Genomic DNA, 21,062 nt, shown 5'->3' with positions numbered 1-21,062 from the left:
AGGCATCCCGTTCTTCTTTGCCGCTGCGGGTTCCCGACCAAGAAAATTTTTATCTTTAGTTAGAACCGCAGCTATGACGTGATGTAATATAACTTTGAAGCACTCTTAATTTTTATGCATGTTATTCCCCCGTTCAATTCCTCTTTGTATGCGTGCCCTACGTCGATCGGGTAGGCTTGCCAGTGCGGAAGCCCCTAGCGGCGTTTTGGGGACGGATCCCCAGGGCCTGCCGGGCACACGTGCTACCGGACGAGCCACCTTCCCGTTCCGAACGCGGCCGCTCGAACTGTCGAGCTTGACTCGAGTCAGAACCGAGGGCGTTGTTAATCACGGAAGGTTACACTTCCATTCTCGACGCAGCCGCTTGAGCTGTTGAGCGGACTCGAAACAGGGCAAGGGCGTTGCCAATCGTGGGAGAGACCCCTGGCGTGCAGGTTTCTCATACAAAGACGTGCCATCTCTGGGGGGGGAATAACCTCAAATAAGAAGGGTAGCACAAATAAGGGTTCAGTGCAACTTAGCTTCTGTTTGCGATCACTCGAGTGTTGATCTTCTGGCCTCCTTTCTTCTTCAAGGGTCACGAAGATGAAGGAGTGCCGAACTAACTGCTAGAGCCGATTCTCACAACTGCGCCCCTTACCTGGCGCGCCAAAGATGTCGGTGTGGAACGACACCTATGGGATCACAAGAATCCCTACTACGGTTGCGGGGCGCGGGGTCGTGAGAAGAGCGGATCGAACAGATAGCACGCGGTTTCTTTATCCAGGTTCGGGCCGCTAGGATGCGTAAAACCCTACTCCTGCTTTGATGGTTTGTTTATCTGTGTTCTTGAGCTAGCAATGGGGCGCGAGGAGCTCCAAAAAGCCGAATCCCCCTCCTGGTCGCCTGGGCCCTCCTCTTATAGGTAAAGGGGTTGCCACAGTGGCATACAGGAGGTGGAAAGGGGACAGTGATGCGAGTTTATCCCTCGCATTACATGACAAGGCGCCTTAAATGCGTCTTGCTTAGGTGTCCTTGCTTTATCGGGGGCGGGGGAGAGTCTCCGTCGCCGCTTCCTTCCGTGTTGACACGCGCCCTGGCCAGCGGTGCCCGCGGTGCCATCTAGGCAGGCAGGCAGCTGAGGTGGCGCAGTGGTGGGTCTCCACGAAGACCCGCTTGCCGCCATGCAGCTGCCTGCCCAACTGGTTGGGTTGGCAGCTGCATGCGAACGGTGGTGGAGATTTGACTGGCGTGGGCCTGATGGTAGCCCTACGGGTGCTCTTGGCAAGGGCCTCGTCGTAGCCCCGACAAGGGTCTTGCCGTGGCGCCTGCTGTCATCCCCGGCAAGGCTCTTGCCGGGGGCCTTGTGGTCCTCCTTGGCTGGGATACCGCCAAGGGTCATCGTCTTCTATCGTGTGTATCTGATCTTGGATATCTTCAGACAGATCTGCACACCACCACGGGGATGTCTCCCGAATCCTTGCCCCATGGGGGCAGTGGACTCAAGGGTGACTCGCTCCGTAGGTGTGGGGCGAGTTGCCACGGCAAGGGTTTTGCCGGGTTTGCTAAAACCGCCTCCCGGCAAGGATCTTGCCGGGAGAGTCCGCTTCGTCCCCTTTGCTCTTTGTGGTCTTGGTCTTGGCGTCGTTCAGCTCCTCTCGAGCTTCGGCCTTACCTTGGCTCACTTCCCTTGCCTTGCTCAGTGCGGTGGTGCCCGTGGCTCAGACTGCCCGTGCACAGTTATAGGGGTACAAAAAGTGTACCCCTCTTTTTGTACACCGACATGCAGAGACACTCCGGACACCGTAGCTGCAGAGACATGCCCCCGGGGCTGCAGTGGTGGCCGCCGGAGCTGCAGAAGAATATGGAGGCCGGCGGGGCTGCAATGGAGCGTCGTTCGGGGGCCGTTAATGCCACCAGGGCTGCAATGGAGCTCCGTCGGGGCTGTGAAGAACCAGTCGCTTCAATGCACTAGGGGCGCTGCCGGCCAATGCTACAGAGCGTCGCCGGCGTCGGCAAGGGGGGCATTTGGCATGCTGCGTTGCAACTTCCACCCGTGTTGCGAGCCTGCAACCCACTCGCTGGTGCTGCATGTTGTATGGGGCGCGACGCCGTCGGGTCACAGGTGCTGCGATGAAGCCGCCGGCGCCGGTGATGCAATGAAGGCATTGTCACGGCCACCGGTGCTGCAGTGAAGCCGCCGGTGCTACAATGAAGCTCTCGTCGTCGCCGCCGGTGCTGCAATGAAGCCCTCGTCGCCGGTTGGCGGTGCTGCAATGAAGCCCTCGTCGCCGGCTGCCGGTGCTACAATGAAGCTCTCGTCGTCGCTGCCGGTGCTGCAATGAAGCCCTCGTCGCCGGCTGCCAGTGCTGCAATGAAGCCTCTTCGCCGGCCATGGGGTGGTTCTCCTACTCTGCAGCAGCGCTGGAGCGGCGGTGACAGAAAGGTCCGCTGCGAACATTTGCGTTTGCTGACTCAGGAGGAGAAAGCCGGGAGCATGCTGATGCGTTGACCCCATCTACGGCTACACAGGGATGAATCGGATGGCTAGGGACCCGACTGATTTCTGGAGGAAATCAGTTGGTTGATTTGTAGCAGGCGCCTATTAAAAAAGAAGTTTTACAGGATTGTTGTAACCCACGCATTGGCGGAGCGATTTTTTTTGCATGGTAAGAGTATCTCCAACAGGCGCCGAACGCGGCGCGCGCAAAAAACAGCTTTAGCGCGCCCCAATCGCCTAGTTTGGCGCGGCGCGCTGCGCCCGCTCCAGCAGCCACGCTAAAATGCAGCGCGCGCCGCTCCAGCAGCGCGCAAAAAATGCAGCGCGCACACAACATTTTTTTTTATTTTCAAAAGCATAGATAAAATAAAAACTAGATAGATTGCATAAGTAAAAAACGATACAAAGGTATTTTACATCGGTGCAACTAGATAGATAGTTCGAAAGCGTAGATAAACTACGGCGCAACTAGATAGAAACTACTCTAAGTCGCTATCATCATCACCATTATCATCATCGGCGGTGTCGTCCGAGGTGTCTAGCCAGATGTCCAGCCACCGATCATCGTCCGGCATGAAGAACGACTGCCCACCTGCTGCAACGATGTCGAACTGCGCATTCGCCAACGCCTTCCGCTGACGCCTTTCCAACCGCGTCTCGCGGCGCCTTCGCATGTCCTCCTCGCGGCGCCTTGCCCAGTAGGCCTGCTCGTAGGCGACGTCCTCCGGGTGGCGCTGGCGCCACTCCGCCATGACCCGCTCGTCCTCCTGGGCGACGAGGAGGCGGCGTTGCCGCTCGGCGTGCTCCGCACGGTCTTCCGCCGTGTTCAGACGAGGCGGCGGGGTGAAGTTGAGTGCTTGCTGGAGCGTGTACACATCTTGGAAGTTCATCTGGCCGCGCGGCCGACCTAGGCGCCACGCCGCCGCGTCGTACGCGCGGGCGGCCTCGCGCGCCGTCCCGTACGTGCCGAGGCCGAGCCGAAGATCGACGGAGCGTAACTCCGCGGAGTAGCTGCCGTTGGGGCGCAGGCGGACGCCGCGGTAGCCGGACGCTCCTCGGCGGCACGTCGGTGGCGGGGCGGTGGAGCGGCGCGTGGCAGAGAGGGAGAGGAAGAGGAGAAGAGGAAGCGTGGAGAAGGCGCGTGGCGCGCGCTGCACTTTTATAGGCGCGCCGGAAGCGGCGCGCAAAAAATGGCGCGCGCGCGCAGACGGTTTCCGCACACGCGAGTTTCCCGTGGCTGCTGGAGCGCGGCAAAACGCCCCGCGCACGCTAAAAGCTGGGTTTACCCCACGCGCGCGTCGTTTGGCGTGGCCGTTGGAGATGCTCTAATACATGTCTCTTTATATCATATAAGGATCATAGTACAAGGCACGCACAAACCGAACTGGTAAAACTGAAAAGACAGCAAATCGCTAGCCTTTGCACAAAGGAACAACAGCCAAGAAGTAAAATTACAATCAAGACCGAAAAAACCTCTGAACTTGACACCAACGCCCGTCACCTGCCTCTCGAACCATCATAGCAGCCACCAAAGAAAAAAATGACAAATCACCTTCACACCCGAGCTCAAAGCGGCTCCATCGCTGATATACAGCTTTGCGGACCTCCAAGGTGGCTCCGCAAAAGCGAAACCATTACCGTTGAACGAATCAGGCCGGGGCAACACCCCGGACACGCCATCGGACTCTAGATCTGGCACCCCCATACGACTAAGACGCCGGAGGAGAAAACCACACCTGCCATCCACAAACTACAAACCCAGCACACGATCCACCATCTTCCAAATACTGTCGATGCAGACCACAATTTGCATCCGCTCCTGGGCTACCTCCCAAGTTCCACACCGACGCTGGAGCAAACGCCGTCGCAATCGCAACGGCGGAGTATGAGGACACAGATCCACCACAAAGATGTGGCTAATCGGCGGAGCGATTAGCAAGCGCACGGGAAGCGGCACCGCTACGTAGCCGCGTCCACGAATACTTTTCTCCTTCTAAAAAAACACCAGCCATATATTATATTCCTGGGTCTTGGGCGGCCGCTCTCCGTCGCGCTAACTCCGCCGCCGCCGCCGCCGCCGCAGTGCTGCCAGTCATCTTCCCTTCGCAGGACTGATTCTGGCGCGCCGGTGTGACGGAGAGGCGAGGCGGCGCAGGGCAGGGTGTGGATTGAATCTGGCGCCATCGTCCGTCCCCGATTCGCCCTCGCCGCAGGCAGGGCAGGTACACAGATCCCTTTCCTTCCGTGATTGCTACTAGATGCGAATTGATTTGGGTAGGTGTTCACCACCGATCTTGTCTGATCTGGCCGTCGTCTCCGTCACGCCACCAGATTGCTAATCGTCTTCGGAATCCAATTCCGATTCTAACACTGATTTTGCAGGGCGGCAGCGGCATCATATAATAAATTCAAGGCTCGATCTTTCTGCCGAAACTCTTCAAGGACGCTTGATTGGTGAACAGAGGCAGAGCTGCAGCAGGAGGAGGATTAGATAGATTACTCTGTTATTACTATTATTATTAGGTCTTGTGTCAAATCGCAGTGGGGATGTCTAATAAGCGCCGGGGATATGCCGGCGACGGCGGTGAAAAGAGGTCGCGGCGGATCAAGCATCTGTACCTCGTGTTGGATGACTGGACCAAGGGGTACAGCATCCACAAGATCCAATCCGACAGCTTCTGACTCTGACTCTGACTCTGATGACCAGCACAGCGGCGCTGCCCGTGCCCGGCATCTCCCGGAGCCTCCGACCCTGCGGTTAGAGTGCCCGGTTGGCACTGTACCCCATCCCGGCATGTCGTTCTCTGCCTTGGGCACCAACATCTTCACCTTCATGAACCAGTGATGCAGCCTCATCTACGACACCAAGACGGCCGCAATGACGATTGGCGCCCACGCCCCTGCTGACATGGTCTGTGGCTTCGGCATCACCGTGGTCGTTGGTGAGATGCTCTATGCATTATCTTACCACTTCCGCGAGAAACAACACTCCTTTGGGGTCATGTCATGGGGGTCCACCGCCCCGGATGTGCTGCAACAGCCAACTGAGGGCTGGTCCTGGAAGACTCTGCCGCCACCACCGCCAACGTTCCACCGCCGCGTCAACTCCTACGCAGATGCACATGAGAGCCTCTCTCACCTACATGGGCACGAGCAAGTTCTGCCTCGTCGAGTGCGTGAAGGGAGAGGAGGAGGGACAGGCTCTCGGAGACCATGATGGCTGTGTGCTCCATATCACCATATTTGGGCTCAAGTACAATCACAAGGGAGAGCTGCGGATCACAGATCACCGCTCCACGCGCTCCTTCATAGTGTCTAGTCATAAAGATCATTTTGGTCCTGTAGCATTTTGGATGTAGAAACTGTTTGGCTTGTTCCAAAATCCCTGCTTGACTGTCACTGGTTCATGTTGTGCTTTTTCCTCCTAGAAAAAGTGGAATCAATAAAATGTTCTGTTTGCTTGGAAATTGTGCGCTACTTGATCCGTGTTCTATTTTTTATTATGCTAGTTATTGATGTGTGTCACTAGATCTGTTGCTGAAACATATACATTTAGGAAGATGGCCATGGTCCTATGGTTGAACAAAACTGAGATGTGGTACTCTTGCTCTTTCCAAAGCAAGCTAAATTTAGACATTGGACCTCAGGTTTCTAGGTTTTAAACCAAGTAAGTTCTTTGTTTTCAGTTAAAGAATGATTAGGTGTTATTTCGTTGAGTCATGTTGAGTGTTTTTTTCTCAGTTTTCTTCTTAGCACATGTCTCTATTACTGTGTTGATCTTTTTCATTCCCAAAGACTGCCTTAGCAGCAGAAATTACACATTTTTTCAGCCCTCAAGCTGCAGCTCAAATGGTTTGTTCTAAGAGAGACAGTCAGCTCATATTGTTCTAAGAGAGACAATAGTGTCCATACTGTACTGCTATTTGCAATTGAGCTTGGCCTGAATCGGTGCCCTCCTTTCTCGTGGTGGTGTGGTGCTGGAAAATTAAGGATTTGTTGAAGCCAAAATGCTTATCTCATATTGAACCTTATTAATCATTGATCCTAGTGCACCTAACAGTGGATAATGTTGTACAGGTATGTGTGGCTGTCCCATCGATCTATTGGGCGCTCATGCGAGGAGCGGTTGAAGGATGTGCAAGGGAGGGAGGGTGGAAGCGCATGCAGAAAACACGACAACGGCAAAGTGCTGGAAGCTGCGCCTGCAAAGGAGCCTGATGCTGTTGCTAGAGTATATCAAAGGGCAAAAACAAGAGAGAAGAACATGCAAGAAACGTGAGGTGCTTGTAGATGGCAGGCTGTATATGTAGGGGGGATCACAAGCAAACGAGTCCGTGGTCAGACTACTACTGACTATTCATATTGCAAAATTCACCTATAGCATGTACAGTTTCAACTAGCAATATTCACAAGCGAATGAATATGAATATGAATCGTTTGGCTAAAGACTATAAATCATGCCGTGAGCCAGAGATTCTATGCATTTGTTCCCTTTGGAGGTCGCCATGATCTTCTCAAGAGTTCCTGTGAGCGCAGATCAGCCCATGCATTGTGGCCTCAAGGTTGAAGTGCAGTAGCCCAGCCCTAAACAGGGTGTGCTGAAGGCATGCCACGAGCCCAGGGAAGTCGAACTCTATGATGAGCACCATGAACCGCTCCATGAACCTGGACGCGTGCTGGGAGTTGTTCCTGCACAATGTCAGAACCCTCGTGACGTCGGGCTCGAAGACAGTGGGCTGTCCGGTTCGCCGGTCGATGAAACCCCGGGTCTTGGCCAGGAGGGTGTTTAGGCAGTAGCTGTCGTAGTCCCAGTCATCCATGTAATCATGCACCCTGAGGATGAAATTGAAGTTCAGTGGATCGATATTGTCCACAAGGTAGACCTAGTGAAGGTAACGGTCTTTTAAGGGTTTAGTCATGTGAGGCAGTGTGTAAGGTCTCTTGTTCTGTCTTAAGCTTTTGTGAGGCAGTGGCCGTAATGGCAGTAAGAAGTTTTTTCTTCCAGGGTTTCTCGCATGATAATACTCCACTGGTCAATGGAGGCATCCTGCAAGTGTAGGTACCCTCAGCATGTCGTTATAGTTGTAAGCTCCTCAAAGTATCAGTCATGTAATTAACCACATCGTCTATGAAATGATAGTGACGCAACCCCTAAGAAACTTGTTTGCCCAGAAGACAACTTTAATTCTATCGATTATATATATTTTTCCCTATATATAATAATAAAGCACGGATTGACTCCTTAGGTTCATCGTCACAATACGCTTTCTTTCTGTGAATTTAAGCTTTCAGTTTTTTTTCTTCAACACGTCTATATTTATTTTCTATACCCAAGGTGGTACTATAATCTATCTATATATTCCCCACTGTGTTGTTGTTTTCGTCCGCCCCGTTTAGGTGAATTTTTTGTCCTACATATGTTGCTCTACACACGTGCAAGGGAAAAAAACACAAAAGCACTACAGACAAAGTCTACACGTTTGGCTTGGTGAAGAAAAAAGGAAAAACGAACTATGCACGTCCTGCTGGACTGGATGGAAAAAGGAAAACAACTCTTGACGACTCGGATTGGAATCCTACAGTGTAATATCCCTTCCTTAATCTGACTGTCTCTGTTTGTACCTATTTGAGACGAAAAGGAGATCACGGTGGGTTAGGTCATTGGCGATAGCTACCTCCGGTGCATCTGACTAGATCCGTGTCTCGCCTACTCAAGGTTCCGTCGATGAGGTCGATCGGCGCAACCGCCGATGCGAGCCCCCGCGGCTCGATCCTACATCGACTACAATCTGAGGCTTGCACGATCACAGTCCCGCGCGAAGGAACGAAAGAGCTTCATGACCGAGCGCTGCGTCGGCGTAGAGCCACAGATTGGAGGTGGCCGCAAACCAGCAGCGCTTGGTGGATTCATTGTGTCCTGCCGATGATGCTGGTTGGACTGGACCTGGAGAAAGAACACTCAGGCTGAGAGCAAAGGAATGGGAAAAAGTACAGGAAGTGAGGTTGGGTGTACAGTACAAATCATAGGTCTCCAGAGGAATAGAAAAATGAGGTGTGTTCGCATCACAGGAAGCTTTCTAGCCGTTGCCTTGAGTTTTGACCGTCACACGTACTAGCCGTTGCACTACCTTTGCTCTATATAGACGTACAAATCCACAAGCTTAAGAACAACACACATCACACAGCCGTTCACATCACACAGCCAACCATTCCCACAGCCATTCCTCACTGCTGAGTTCATTTCAACATCACGTTTCTCATTCAAGCGATGAATCCAAACTACCGTAGGCGTTCAGAAAATGAAGATGAGTTCGTTTTTCTCATACATCCTACATTAGAAGGCAGCAGCTCATCCACAAAAATGCCAATACATACATCCATCCTCACAGGATCCACATACATGCATGAAACACTTACCGGCCATGAGGTCTTGTGCCAGAGACGATTCCACATGGAGAGAGAGATCTTTCAAGCCTTAGTTCAAAAATTGTGTGAGAAGTGCAAACTTGAAGACGGAACATATGTATCCGTGGAAGAGCAAGTAGCTATATTTCTATACACAATATCAAAAAATGCGAGCAATCGGACAGTGCAAGATATATTCCAACACAGTGGATCAATTGTTAGTTATTATTTTCGAGTTGTGCTCAATGCGATTACATCACTATCATGCAACTACATACGCTTGCCGTCCCTACACCCACATCGCATCTTAAGGCAGCGAAAATTTGCATACTTTCAGGTACTACTTATGTTCTATATTTTGACATGGTAAATTCATACTAGGCAAATTTGACGTTTGCATATCTCTAACTGTAGCATGAAATTTACAGAATTGTCTTGGGAGCTATTGACGGCACTCACTTTCCCATGACCATTCCACCTGGGCAGCAAGATCCATATAGAAACAGAAAACAAGGCCTTTCACAAAATTGCATGGTCGCATGTGACTTTGATCTAAAGTTCGTGCATGTACATCCTGGTTGGGAGGGGTCTGCTTCAGATGCAAGAGTTCTACAAGACTCACTTAAGCATGGTTTTAGTGTACCCCCTGGTAAATTCTATCTTGTAGATGCGGGTTATGCAAACACACCTCAATTCATTGCTCCATATAGGGGAACAAGGTATCATTTGCAAGAACAGGGAAGAGTCCAGCAGAGGCCACAATCCGCCAAAGAATTGTTCAACCTCCGCCATGCTCAGCTTCGGAATCATGTTGAGAGAATTATCGGTATATTAAAAAAGAGGTATCCCATACTATAGGCTGCTACGTTTTATGATATTGACACTCAGGTTGATATTTCTATGGCTTGTTGTGTGATGCACAATTTCATACGGCTACATGATGGTGACATGTCATTGCCAGACAGATGTACTGATATAAATGAAAGCAATATGGAAGATGTACCAGATGGAGATACCAAATACAATGTTGATGTGCCATTATTTGACAGCATGAGGCAAGCTGGGAATGACATGCGAGATGCCATGGCAAATGCAATGTGGGCTGACTACAATGCAAGGCGATGAACCATATATAATAAATGTAAAACAATTTGGTTTGTACTGCAAGTAATTCTAGCCAATCAAAAGGATTTGTGATCAAGTGTCATTTAACATTGCATTAGTACTAGTCTGACCAGGAACACATACACAAAAGTCACGTACACTTAGCATTAGCACTACATGATAATTTGGTACCATTAACTCAGCAGTACAAGTGCCTACAGCAACATACAAAAGCCACTTTTGTAATTAACACAAAAGCATTCTCCAAGGGGCATATTCCCATAGCTAGTACACTAGGTGTTTTGAATTTTATTTCTTAACCAGCCCAGTCGTAATGCATCAGTTGAAAATGAGAGGAAGACTTCCCTGTTGTCCTTGTTGTTGGTGAAGAGGTCAGCTGCTTTTAGTATATCTCCCATTTGCAAGTCCGGCAACCCCTCAAGTGCAGCAATGCATTTTTGTATGCTATAGGGATCCTCCAATTTCCTCTCCTCGATGGCTGCAAACCGTTCCATCTCTTCTCTTTTGAGGCTCAGGTACCTCTCGTGGAAATCATCAATACTAGAATTAGTCTTCAGTCTTTTCCCCCTCTTAGTACTAGTAAGCTCAGGAGCAGAATGAGATGGTTGACAATTTCTACGTATGTCTTCTGGAAGTTCCATCGACATATGTGGGGCTTGTTTTGAAGAAAATAGTGTTGGTAGTGCATCTTGTGATTGAACATGTAATGCAGAATCTTTCACTTGAGTTGAGTTCGCAGCTTCTAGGTCTAATGGATCATCGGTGCAGAACCAATTAGTGCTTCCATTGTCCTCTTCAGTATCAATATGCATGCACGATTCCCCAGGTGCAGGTAAGTTCGGTGTAGGTGAGCGATGATGCTCCTCGGGACCTTCCAACTGTTGCGAATATGATGTAGTGACCTGAGAGAGTTCTGTGGCCTTGTTTGCGTAATAATCCATGCCACGACAACTCCTTCCTTGAGCGTAGTGCCCTGCATGAATTATGTCCAGAATAATCTCACTTAAGAACATTGTACAAGACAAACCATAACTCAAGTCGATGATTTAAAACTTGCCATCATATAGAGCAAATAGATCATTATAGTATGGGAATGACTTGTCTTGCCATCGGAGGGCATCTTTGTTCTTACGGGCCTTTAATGCTTCCCAAACACTGTCCAGAGCAACCACCATCATTCTATCATGATCCCAACCAAAACCACTTTCAGATATCAAGTCTTGTATAGCTTTTAAATCTTTCTTCAGATCCTGCTCCTTTTGTTTGATCTGAGTTACTGTGAGTGATAAACCAAACTTTATATTGAATGCATTCACAATACTTCTCCAAGCCTCTTTGCTCCATGCATTTTGTGTTCGATATCTTGGGACATCATGTTCTTTCAAGAGCCAAATAAGATATGACTTCATTTTGTGATTCCAGCTAGCTCTAGCACAATTTTTGTTGGTACCTAATGACAGGAAAAGGGCAATTTTAGTAATAGTTATCGAATAACAAGTTAATTGCTCATATGCGCATACAAGTTCAGTCTTCCTAATGCTCTGGATCCATAATATAGTTTGCTAAATAATCTCAAAGAATTTTTAAGATAGCTAGGAACGCCATGCTATAGCTGCACAATGTTAACTGCTGATGCAGTGACATATATATACATCAGTGCATGTATGCTTGCCTAATTTGTGGTAAAAAAATATTATCTGAAAATGATGGATGCACACTACCATTTAACTAATCAGAACTATATGCTACTACATGGAAACACACAGGCAGTGGCGGAGTGTGTGAGCTGAATTTAAGTGGGGGCCAAACAAGGGCACGCCCCCAAAACGGCTGGGGAGATTAGAGAGGCCGGGTGATTAGAGGGGCCGGTGATTAGAGGGGCCGGTGATTAGAAGTGAGTTTAGCATTGGGATTTGCCTTTTCTTTTGCAACAAATTCGTTCTGAAGGGGAGGCCAGGACCGGGGATGATACCACCAACGCCCCAGCACACTGGAGCACTCTTATCAAACTAATCAGATTACCACACTATACAAAGAGAAACAGATCTGTCCTAATAAAAAAACACCAGATTGAGATTTCCGAATGAGAGAGCAAGATGTATTAAGCGAATTACCTATTCCTTGCAAGATCTCCTCACTTCCCCAAATTTCAGATCTTCCAACCCTTGTGTCGATGGAACGGGGGGTGGAGCTCGAAGGACACACAGGGAGGGGGCGGATGAGGTGGAGGGGGTGGAGGAGGAGGAGGAGGAGGTGCTCGGATCCGCCGGTTGGGCATGCTGCACCGATGGTCATCCATGTCGATTTCGCGCGAAGCTCGCGGGAGAAGGGTGCGGGATGGGGCGGGAGAGTGATGGAGCGAGGGGAGGATTTTCACCGGGCGTTCCCTTTGGTACGAGTAGATGTTGTTTTTCCTGTGAAAAGTACAGGTTAGCGACGCTTTCCAGTGGAACAGACAAGCTACTTCCTGCGAAGCGAACGGACTTCCTGGAATTTATTCCCGTGGAAATTAGGCCTGAAGAAATCCTGTGAAAATCCCGTGCACCGAACGCAGCCTCGGCTAGGATGAACATCCAGCATGACTGTATGATGACGACGAGCCCTGATTTACTGAACACTGCGTACGAGTGGATCATCGCCACCTCCGAGGCCAACTCTCTCTTCTTCTCTAACTATGAGTAGCTCCTCTACGAGTTCAACATAGATAATGTCAGGTAAATACATCGTACAGGTATAGTACCGCCATGGTATTGAACCTGATTCTCATCGATATGCCTAGACGCACTTTTTGTTTGCATGTACTGTCCTTACTCTGTTGCCCACGGTCTTCATCCACAGTCATGAATCATGATCAGTGCTGGTCGGATGATTACTTAGGTCATCGAGCTGCCTAACGGCGAGGCGAGGAAGCCATGTTCCTATGTCAAGTTGGTGTCGACCTTGCCAGCGCGGAGCCACGGTGGACATGTTCACCATTCACCAACACCATCGATGAGGAGGCATATAACAGGCACCACCGGAGCGCCTACACCCACCCCCTCCGGCCATCGAACCGGAACTCTATTTGACAGCCCCAGTGTTTCATCAGGTACATGCAAAAGACAGTCATAGGGCGCTTCCTGATCAAGTCCTGATCAAGTCGTGGTGTTGATGAATGTCTCTTTGGCACTTAATTACCCAACGAAAGATGAAGCGTTCGTGAGGCGCATGCATGCGAGGAGTCGACGACAAGTAATTGTTGGCGGCAGCTTCATCACATCATCATGTTTGGTTTGTTCTCTACACGTACGTATGCAAGGAGTTGAAAAAGTACTTGCCGGCGGCAGCTCATCATCTGCTAATGTTTGCTTTGGCCTCTGCATACATACGTATGTATCTCCTGTTGCACGCAAGTTAATGTGGGAATCATGCAGGTTTGATCTACGCCCATCCTTAAAAACCCGATGTTTGATTATTACTCAGTATGCTTTAGATCTTCTTTTCAAAAAGAAATTATACTGATTTTTCTCTGAACCAAGTATATTCATAGGACTGCTGGGTTAATAATTGAAAGCACGAGAGTACATATTGTTTGCTAACATCAACCCTAGATCGAAACCTCATGTGAATTGGTCCATGCTGTAGTCTTTTTCCCGCTCTTACAATTTAGGCCGGGTCTTGTGAGGTGATAATCTTTGCCAGACAAAATCATCCGGATGTGGCCATGGTGGAGTGCGTCTTCGACACGATGAGTCAGAATCAGAATGGAATCAAAAGCGAAGACAGCGGATCAGATCAAAAAAAAAAATCTCTCCTGTTTCCGACACTAACTTCTCACTCTTCCCTATTATATTATATTAGCGGCAGGATGGAGCAAGGTGAAAAATTATGCAAGGAAATTAATCTTTGTTGAAAGTTCCTATTAGGCTTTCTCAATCTCGTCCAATGTGAATCTTGACCCTTTGACCCGGCCAATTCTGATTTATGGTAATTGATGTTGGCTCCGTATCAAAGCACCGATGAACCATGTAGTGGTTGTAGAAATATGAGCTATTGAGCTTCCTTCCCAATGAGCGAATGCCTCGAGAACAAGAAGGGTCAAATAGGGTGGACGATTGATTTCGGCCTCGGTTTTATTCGCATTGAGGGATGGAGCAACAGAGGACAGGACATGCCAAAGAGAGAATATTCGAGCCTCCCTTGAGAAAGTCATCTTGAAATACTAGAAGACATGGACATGTGTGTGTTTGGGAGGGAGGGGTTAAGGCATGCTTATAAGCAATGAGTGTGTGATTCTCCTGTTGCAACGCACGGGCTTGTTTGCTAGTATTATACAAATTCAGAAGGGTTGGATAGACTTTTTTTTAATAAAATCCCTGTAAAAAGAAGTTCTACCTCTCATTTGTATTTTTGGATTTATCCTTTGATGTGTGGGTGCCATAATGGCAAAAATTACCTAGGAAAGGCCAGTCCTGTTGTTTTTATTAAAAATTCTTATTCTAGAATTTTCTATTCACGAAGCCTAATCATAATCTAGACATCGCTATCAGGATATATTCAAGACCATCAATTCATACCAGAAATGTATAAACTCTGTTTATGCAAGTATCACCAATAAATCCATGAAAACATTCAAGACTGTATTGTTTGTTCTTATTTTCTCTCATATATGGGATTGGATTTAAATCTTTAAGGTGTAATGTGTCAAAACTATCTAATGTCACTTATATTACAAACACGATTAGATTGTGCACAGTGGATGCATATTTTAGACGACGAACATTACAAATGTAACATGAGTTTGTTATTAATATTTAACAACATTATCACATCATGTTGTCATAAGTTATTAAAAACTATATTAGCTCTGAATGTGATATGATAAAAATGAGTTAAAAATAAGCATAAATGTTTAGTATAAACATGTTCAAATTGTGGCTCCTCAACCTCACAAACGATTTTTATAGATCTCTGTCAAGACAGAGTTCTAGGCGTATGAAGCAAGCAAATCCATTTATTTCACAAGGAGACCAACAGGTCCCGGTTCATTCATCAATGCACCTCCAAATCAACAAAGAATCAACCTTTTGAGAATTCACAAATTTTATTATGTACACAACAGTATGTTTGTTTGGTTGTTTGTTCCACAGCAAAAAACAAAAGGGCACATAGAGGAACTCTCTTCTCTTCTAGAAAAGAAATAAGAACCTAGTTAACTACGCCGATGAATTCATCCATCCACCCTGATACTTGCAGACGTCATCCTTCTCTGCTCTTCTTTTCAGCAGCTGAACTAATGGAGATGATTGTGCTCATGAACAAAACCAAAGTAAATGTTGGCAACTGCTATCAGGAGACAATGATCAACACTAGAAACAGACCTAGAGATCTACGGCAGAACCACCATGATAAAGACGGGGAGCAGCAGCAGCCTTGTGTCGTCGGCTAGGTTAGGGCAGGAGTACTCGCACGTGTTTCAGCTCTTGGTACTAGGGGCAAGGAGGGCACGTCGCATGGAATCGGCGCCGGCAAGAACACGGCCGTGGTCGCCACCCACCAGTACCGGGAAGAGCTGAACCATCGCCGCTGGTGACCTCTCCTTCAAGGCGACCTGGGGAAAATGGATAAGGATTACACACTCAGAGAGGTCAGTGCACAACACTTCTGCCCAAGTATCCTGACCAATGCTAGAAAGACAAACAAAAAAATCACTTACACATGTAGGTCACAAATAGGCAGCAGTACTTTACTTGGAAGTGGTCAGATAACACTATATATACAATTAGTTGATTGATTAAGCTAAATGCTAAATACTGCAATACACACCATCTCTAGAAAATCTACAAGCATTTTGTTAAGTTAAATGCTAAATACTGCAACACACACCATCCCTACAAAATCTACAAGCATTTTGTTCTACTTGACAGCCAATACCACAAAAAAGTTTAGTCTGGAATGTAAACTACACTACCAGATTGAGATGTTAATACAGCTGAATAACAGATATATAAATCGAAAGCTAAACTCATATAAGTGGCATGTAATGCTAGTAGAATGAAACATGAACTTTACCAAAAAGGCAACATTTCACACAACACAAGAACATGCAAAATGGTTTATACAACCCTCGTAGACTAATGCAAAGATTGTCATCACGGCAAATGGAAAACAATGGAGACTTTTCAGAGCAGTTGTAATTGAATATGGAACATGGAAAACACTGCAATAGCATTGACAAAAAAAATTAACAGATTAAATGTTGGATGACACCCACTTCTATGTAGCTACTTGTATAAACATCAAAAGATGAGTATTGACCACTGAGGCAACATGAAAATAGAGTAGAAACATCTTGTACGATGCATCAGGCATATCTTCGTGATATCATCACTTTATATCTAGCAGAATCATATTTCAATAGTATGTTGCCATCTGAAGCCTGACATCACATTTGAAGCCCCTGCCAACAACCCCAAGGTTATTTACAGTACTTCTAGCACTTATATTGTTGCCACTTGATTTTTCCCTAGTGAGTAATGAACGACTAAGTCAGTGTTCATGTCAAAAAAAAATGAATATTTCCAGTTTTTACCCTAATAGGAAGAAAACACATTGATGAATGACCATGAATTTTATTGAGCCAATGGAAACTCCTAAAGAAATAGCAACAGGAAGATATGCATACAAGTGATTAAATGATCCAACTTAATCATTGTAACATGATCATGGTAAATAAATTGGCTCATCTAACACCAACTATTGACTTTATTGCATAACTTATGTAAGTCATGATTGCTGAAAAGAGGAACTCTCATATATGTAGTAAAAGCTACCTTGCGCAAGTACACTATTTAAATAGTCCCATGTGTGTTAAAACTGGCATCGCTATTCCAAGTGTAGATGTAATAAAGATCAAACTATACTCAGATAAATTTAGAAAGCAAATGGCTGACATATGGCACCAGACACAAGTTTATTAGGGTTTATGGCGAACCGCACCTCATGCACTTATGCACCTCACATATTAGAAGTTTGCATATTAGGAAAGGAAATAGGATATTAAGCTACCATGTAAAAAACACTAGATCAATTGTAGATTAAAAAATTGACAGCAGCCCATATTCATTTACATGAGACATGTCATATGATTGCATACCAGAAATGACATCAAGGAATGTAAACAGAGGCATTAGAGTTGACATCAAGGAACTAGCAATACACCGCTAAATTGGCTATTAAGCAAGTTCAGGTTTCTTAAGGATGAGAAATATGCTCCTAAAATAACAATGCTATGTGCAGACTTGAAGAATCACATGACAGGTTATTTACTACTCCATAAGTATGATTGCGCCTAAGCGAAAATACCATTGTACTACCACAACCATCCATTCAACTTGCAAGTTCCAAAAATACTAGTCAGCGCACACATGCTAACATCACAACGGCGGGAGAGAATAAAGGAAACCGAGAGAGATACATGTTGATGATAGCGTTGACGGTGATCTGGATTGAGTTAGCATCGGTGAGGAGGTGGATGATCTCCATGGTGTGCACGACCATGATCTTCTTCTTGTTGTTGCATCCGTGCACTCAATGATGGGGCGCGAATGCCTCCAAATAGAACAAAATCACCATCATTAACCCATTGCTTCACTTACAAGCTAAGTACTTTGATTGATGCATGCTTGATCAACTTTGCTTTGACATTTTTCATTTATTCTTGATGATCAACTTTGCTTGCACATTTTCCCTTTATTCTCAAGTAGTTATATTTATTTTCTCAATATGATTAGTAAATTGATTAAAAGAAATAAAGCATGAACGCGAACTAAGCATGAATGCCAACACAATTGGAGTGAACTTAGGGGAAAAAAACATTGCAACCATGAGAGGATTGTGTCCAGTGAATATTAAGATCAAATATCAAGTAAATATATATAAGTAAGGAATATCCCTGTGAACCATTGTTGGCCAACTACAGCTACATAATTATCTATTGGTTCGCCCATCTAATTTGCTCCACAACAGTTTTCCGTTTTCGCTCTCTCTAGCAAAGGGCAAATGTGACTGAACAAACAGTTCTGCATAATAATAAAAATGATATAGGATACTCCATCTGAACTATACAAAGAACCAATCTAGGTTTATTTGTAGATATATCTACCTTGTAAGTAGAAAGAAGTGATCGATACATGTAGATATAGAAGGTGGCCATGTGAGATGGATAAGTCATAAAACAGCCTTTCACAGGTCATGAATTATATCTATCTCCTGCAGTTTGTTCATGTGCAGGTAAGGCTATTAAGAATCCCACAGCAGGGTGTAGGAAAAAATAAAAATAGGTATCCTCAATGTCTATTTTTTAAATAGTAAGGGCGGTATATACTTGGTAAAATATATTGCATCTCTCCTTGGTTGGTTCCTGAGTGCAAACTACTATGGGAAGCATCACAATATACAGAAGTAATTTCTTTTTTAAACGGAAAAGTAATTCGGCATGGTGCACCAATGAACACATATACTCAATAGGTATTCTATTTATATATTTATTTAAATAGACACTGACTAAAAGCTGCAGATACCCTTTTTTCACTACAAACAGAAGTTCTATGGAATCTAAAAATTTGAGCACCTATATATACAGTGAGCAACTAAAAGATTTATCATATAATATGTGGTAGTATGTATGCATGATAAGAGATGGATTGACGGAAAAAAGTACGTTCATGCACACAATGGAAATCTTCTCACTGTCCAATAGTTATGTATGTAAATAGCAGGAAAAAATGTGTGCGGGTTCATGCACACAGTGGAACAGATTATCGAGTAACCGATTATTAAACATTAGCTGTACCACCAGTTCCTGATTATCCACATATGCATTGGAGCTCACTACGTGTGGGGGTAGGAGGAGGGGAGGAGGGCGTCCTACAGCAGCAGTTTATCCTCATCAGAGCAGCACCTGCACAAAACAGATCCTTCAACCTGTCTATATCGGGAAAAGAAACAGAAATGTTAAAAAGGCAGAACAAGAAAGGAGAACCTTCCATGGCGTCCTGTACTAGGAGCAGCTCCTCTCTCTCCTGCCATGGCGTTGAATTCCTTTCCTTGACACAATACGCGCACGCCGTTCGCTTCGCCGGTTGCTCTGTGGGCACAGTCTTTGTTGTCTTCCAGCGCGAATGGGAGCAGGTTGCCGCCCTGCATGCCAGCCCAATCTGCTTAGGCAGCCGTAAGATTTGGATCCGACTTCAGAACGCAGGTGATAATGCCTTCTCCTTCTCCTACCGCCACGTCGTTAGCATCTCCCTTGAGAAGATGCCGCTCGAGCTGTGGAATAGGAGGGGGTGACGGCTAGCGTGGCTGGTTTTGCCAACCTCTTCAGGCTGGAGCATGCTTGCCTCCATGGCAGCGAACTCTCGTCTATCTTTGTGCTCGTCAAGGTGGAAGCCCTCCACCATATCCCTAACCACCTCACCTTCCACCGTGTCGACGGCAATGGCATTTACACAGACGACATCATCAATGAGATCTGGGACCTGGCCCGCTCCCTCGGCGCCCCGACCGCACTACCGCAGCCAGCCGGTCTGGTCAATGGAGGGGGCACCAGCGGCTCGCTCCAGCCCGCCATGCCGCGCCAAGGGAATGCGCATCCTCGGCCGGCCCTGGCAAGCCTTGGGGGCAACGAGGGCATGGCTGACCGGGCCTTCCGGGCCTTCCTCCACCCTAAGATGGCCTTCATGGGGACTGCCTACCCATGCTCAAGGTCGTCGTCAAGACGAAGCTTATCAAGAACGCCACTTTCTTCCTCCCAACGGTCGCGCGGATCGGCCATGAGGACGAAGCCCGGCATTGCCCCCACGCTTCCCTACTCGCTGCTGACACGCGCGTGCCGCGCACGATCGTCTCCTTCAACCCGGAAGAGCTACGGTTCTCCTTGAAGCTTGAGTTGAACAACCGCCGCTCGGTCGCCGGGTCCATTACGGTGCGGCCAGTGGCGGTGGGGGATGGCTACTTCCCGTGTTTCAACTACATCTCACTGGAGCTGACGCGGGAAAGCTGCCGTTCCCTCTTTTTCAAATTCTGGCCCAAACTGCTCGATGGCAGTCTTTGCTCCCGCACGCTACCTCTGCTCCCGTCTATGGAGTGCAAATACCCGCCCAAGCCTAATGTGCCTTCCAGCCTCTTACCTACAGTAGGCCTGCACATCTCTTCTGCTGAAAGCCACTCCTACCCGCGGTAGCTTACTTCCCAGCCCAGGACCATCTCAAAGCTCACCAGATCCTCACCTCTGGGCCCATCTACTTGCGGCCCGCCAACCGCATTCCCAGGCCTGAGCCTGGTATCCTACCCTATGGTCAGGTCTCTCCCATGGCTGTGACTGACCTTAAGCACGGCGCGAGCGCCGCGCTCCCTCCCCATGTTGCCACAGTCTTCTGCAGCTGCCGCGATCCGCCGCAAGATCCTGCCGCCAGCGAGCTCCTCTCTTCACCGCCCACGTTGCAGCTTCTCGGCCCCTTGGGAGGCTTTGCTGCTGGCAAGCACAGCCTGGTTCATGATGCGCTCGATCTGAATCTGGAGCCTGTCAATGATTGCGCTCCTGGAGATGTCGCCGGACTGGTGGTCGCGCCCCCTGCTGTGCAGGGCCACCTTTCTTCGTGGCGCAATCAGCGCCTCAGGCGTGCTCTTGAGCTCAGTGGAGCACGCGGCCAAGCGCAAGGCGGCGGCGTTTGGCTCGGGCACGGGCTCGGGCGCAGGCCCCTCTCGCCGCTCCGGCTCCTCGTCGTCCCGCCGCAAGAAGTCCGAGACGGTGGTGGTTGCCGGCCTCCTTGAGCTGCCTCTGCTGTCGACTCCCTCTCCGCTGACCAGGGGCAAGCTGAAGCAGATCGCTGAGGTTTGCGATCTCAATGCCGCTGCCATCCTCGACCAAGCCAGCCTACGTGCCTCCTTTGCGGTGTCATCAGTTTTGGCTGGCTCTCCTGCCAGCAGTGACTCGTCTGCATCATATGTGCATGTCCTCTCCGGCCTCGATGATTAGTCCATTGCTTACTGTTACCATTTTCCTTTGGTTCTG

At 47.8% G+C, this 21,062-nt stretch overlaps 1 protein-coding gene and 1 pseudogene across 2 annotated transcripts; one reads left to right on the top strand and one right to left on the bottom strand.

The window, feature by feature from the left end:
* Nucleotides 1-4,616: 4,616 nt before the first annotated feature.
* LOC147987824 (uncharacterized) lies at nucleotides 4,617-6,510 on the top strand (annotated as a pseudogene). Its single transcript, XR_015615323.1, has 2 exons — nucleotides 4,617-4,753; nucleotides 4,862-6,510. The product of XR_015615323.1 is annotated as an uncharacterized LOC147987824 (transcript).
* A 3,771-nt stretch (nucleotides 6,511-10,281) lies between these two features.
* Nucleotides 10,282-11,184, bottom strand: LOC147987823 (uncharacterized). Its single transcript, XM_087540447.1, has 2 exons — nucleotides 11,067-11,184; nucleotides 10,282-10,982 (listed from the first exon to the last, which is right to left on the bottom strand). The coding sequence occupies exons 1-2, from the start codon at nucleotides 11,182-11,184 to the stop codon at nucleotides 10,282-10,284; spliced, it is 819 nt and encodes a 272-aa protein (XP_087396573.1).
* Between the last annotated feature and the right edge of the window lie 9,878 nt (nucleotides 11,185-21,062).

This window comes from Triticum urartu, chromosome 2A, assembly GCF_056163025.1.
Source record: "Triticum urartu cultivar PI428250 chromosome 2A, HENAU_Tu73, whole genome shotgun sequence".
NCBI lineage: Eukaryota > Viridiplantae > Streptophyta > Magnoliopsida > Poales > Poaceae > Triticum > Triticum urartu.
Note: the sequence above shows the minus strand (reverse complement) of the source record. Positions and strands in the feature narration are given on the sequence as shown.

Coding starts and splice junctions, on each gene's coding strand:
- LOC147987823 (XM_087540447.1), bottom strand. CDS start 11,184: ATGGTGGTTGCTCTGGACAGTGTTTGGGAAGCATTAAAGGCCCGTAAG. Junction 10,983..11,066: donor TCTATTTGCTCTATATGATG/GCAAGTTTTAAA, acceptor TAATTCATGCAG/GGCACTACGCTCAAGGAAGG.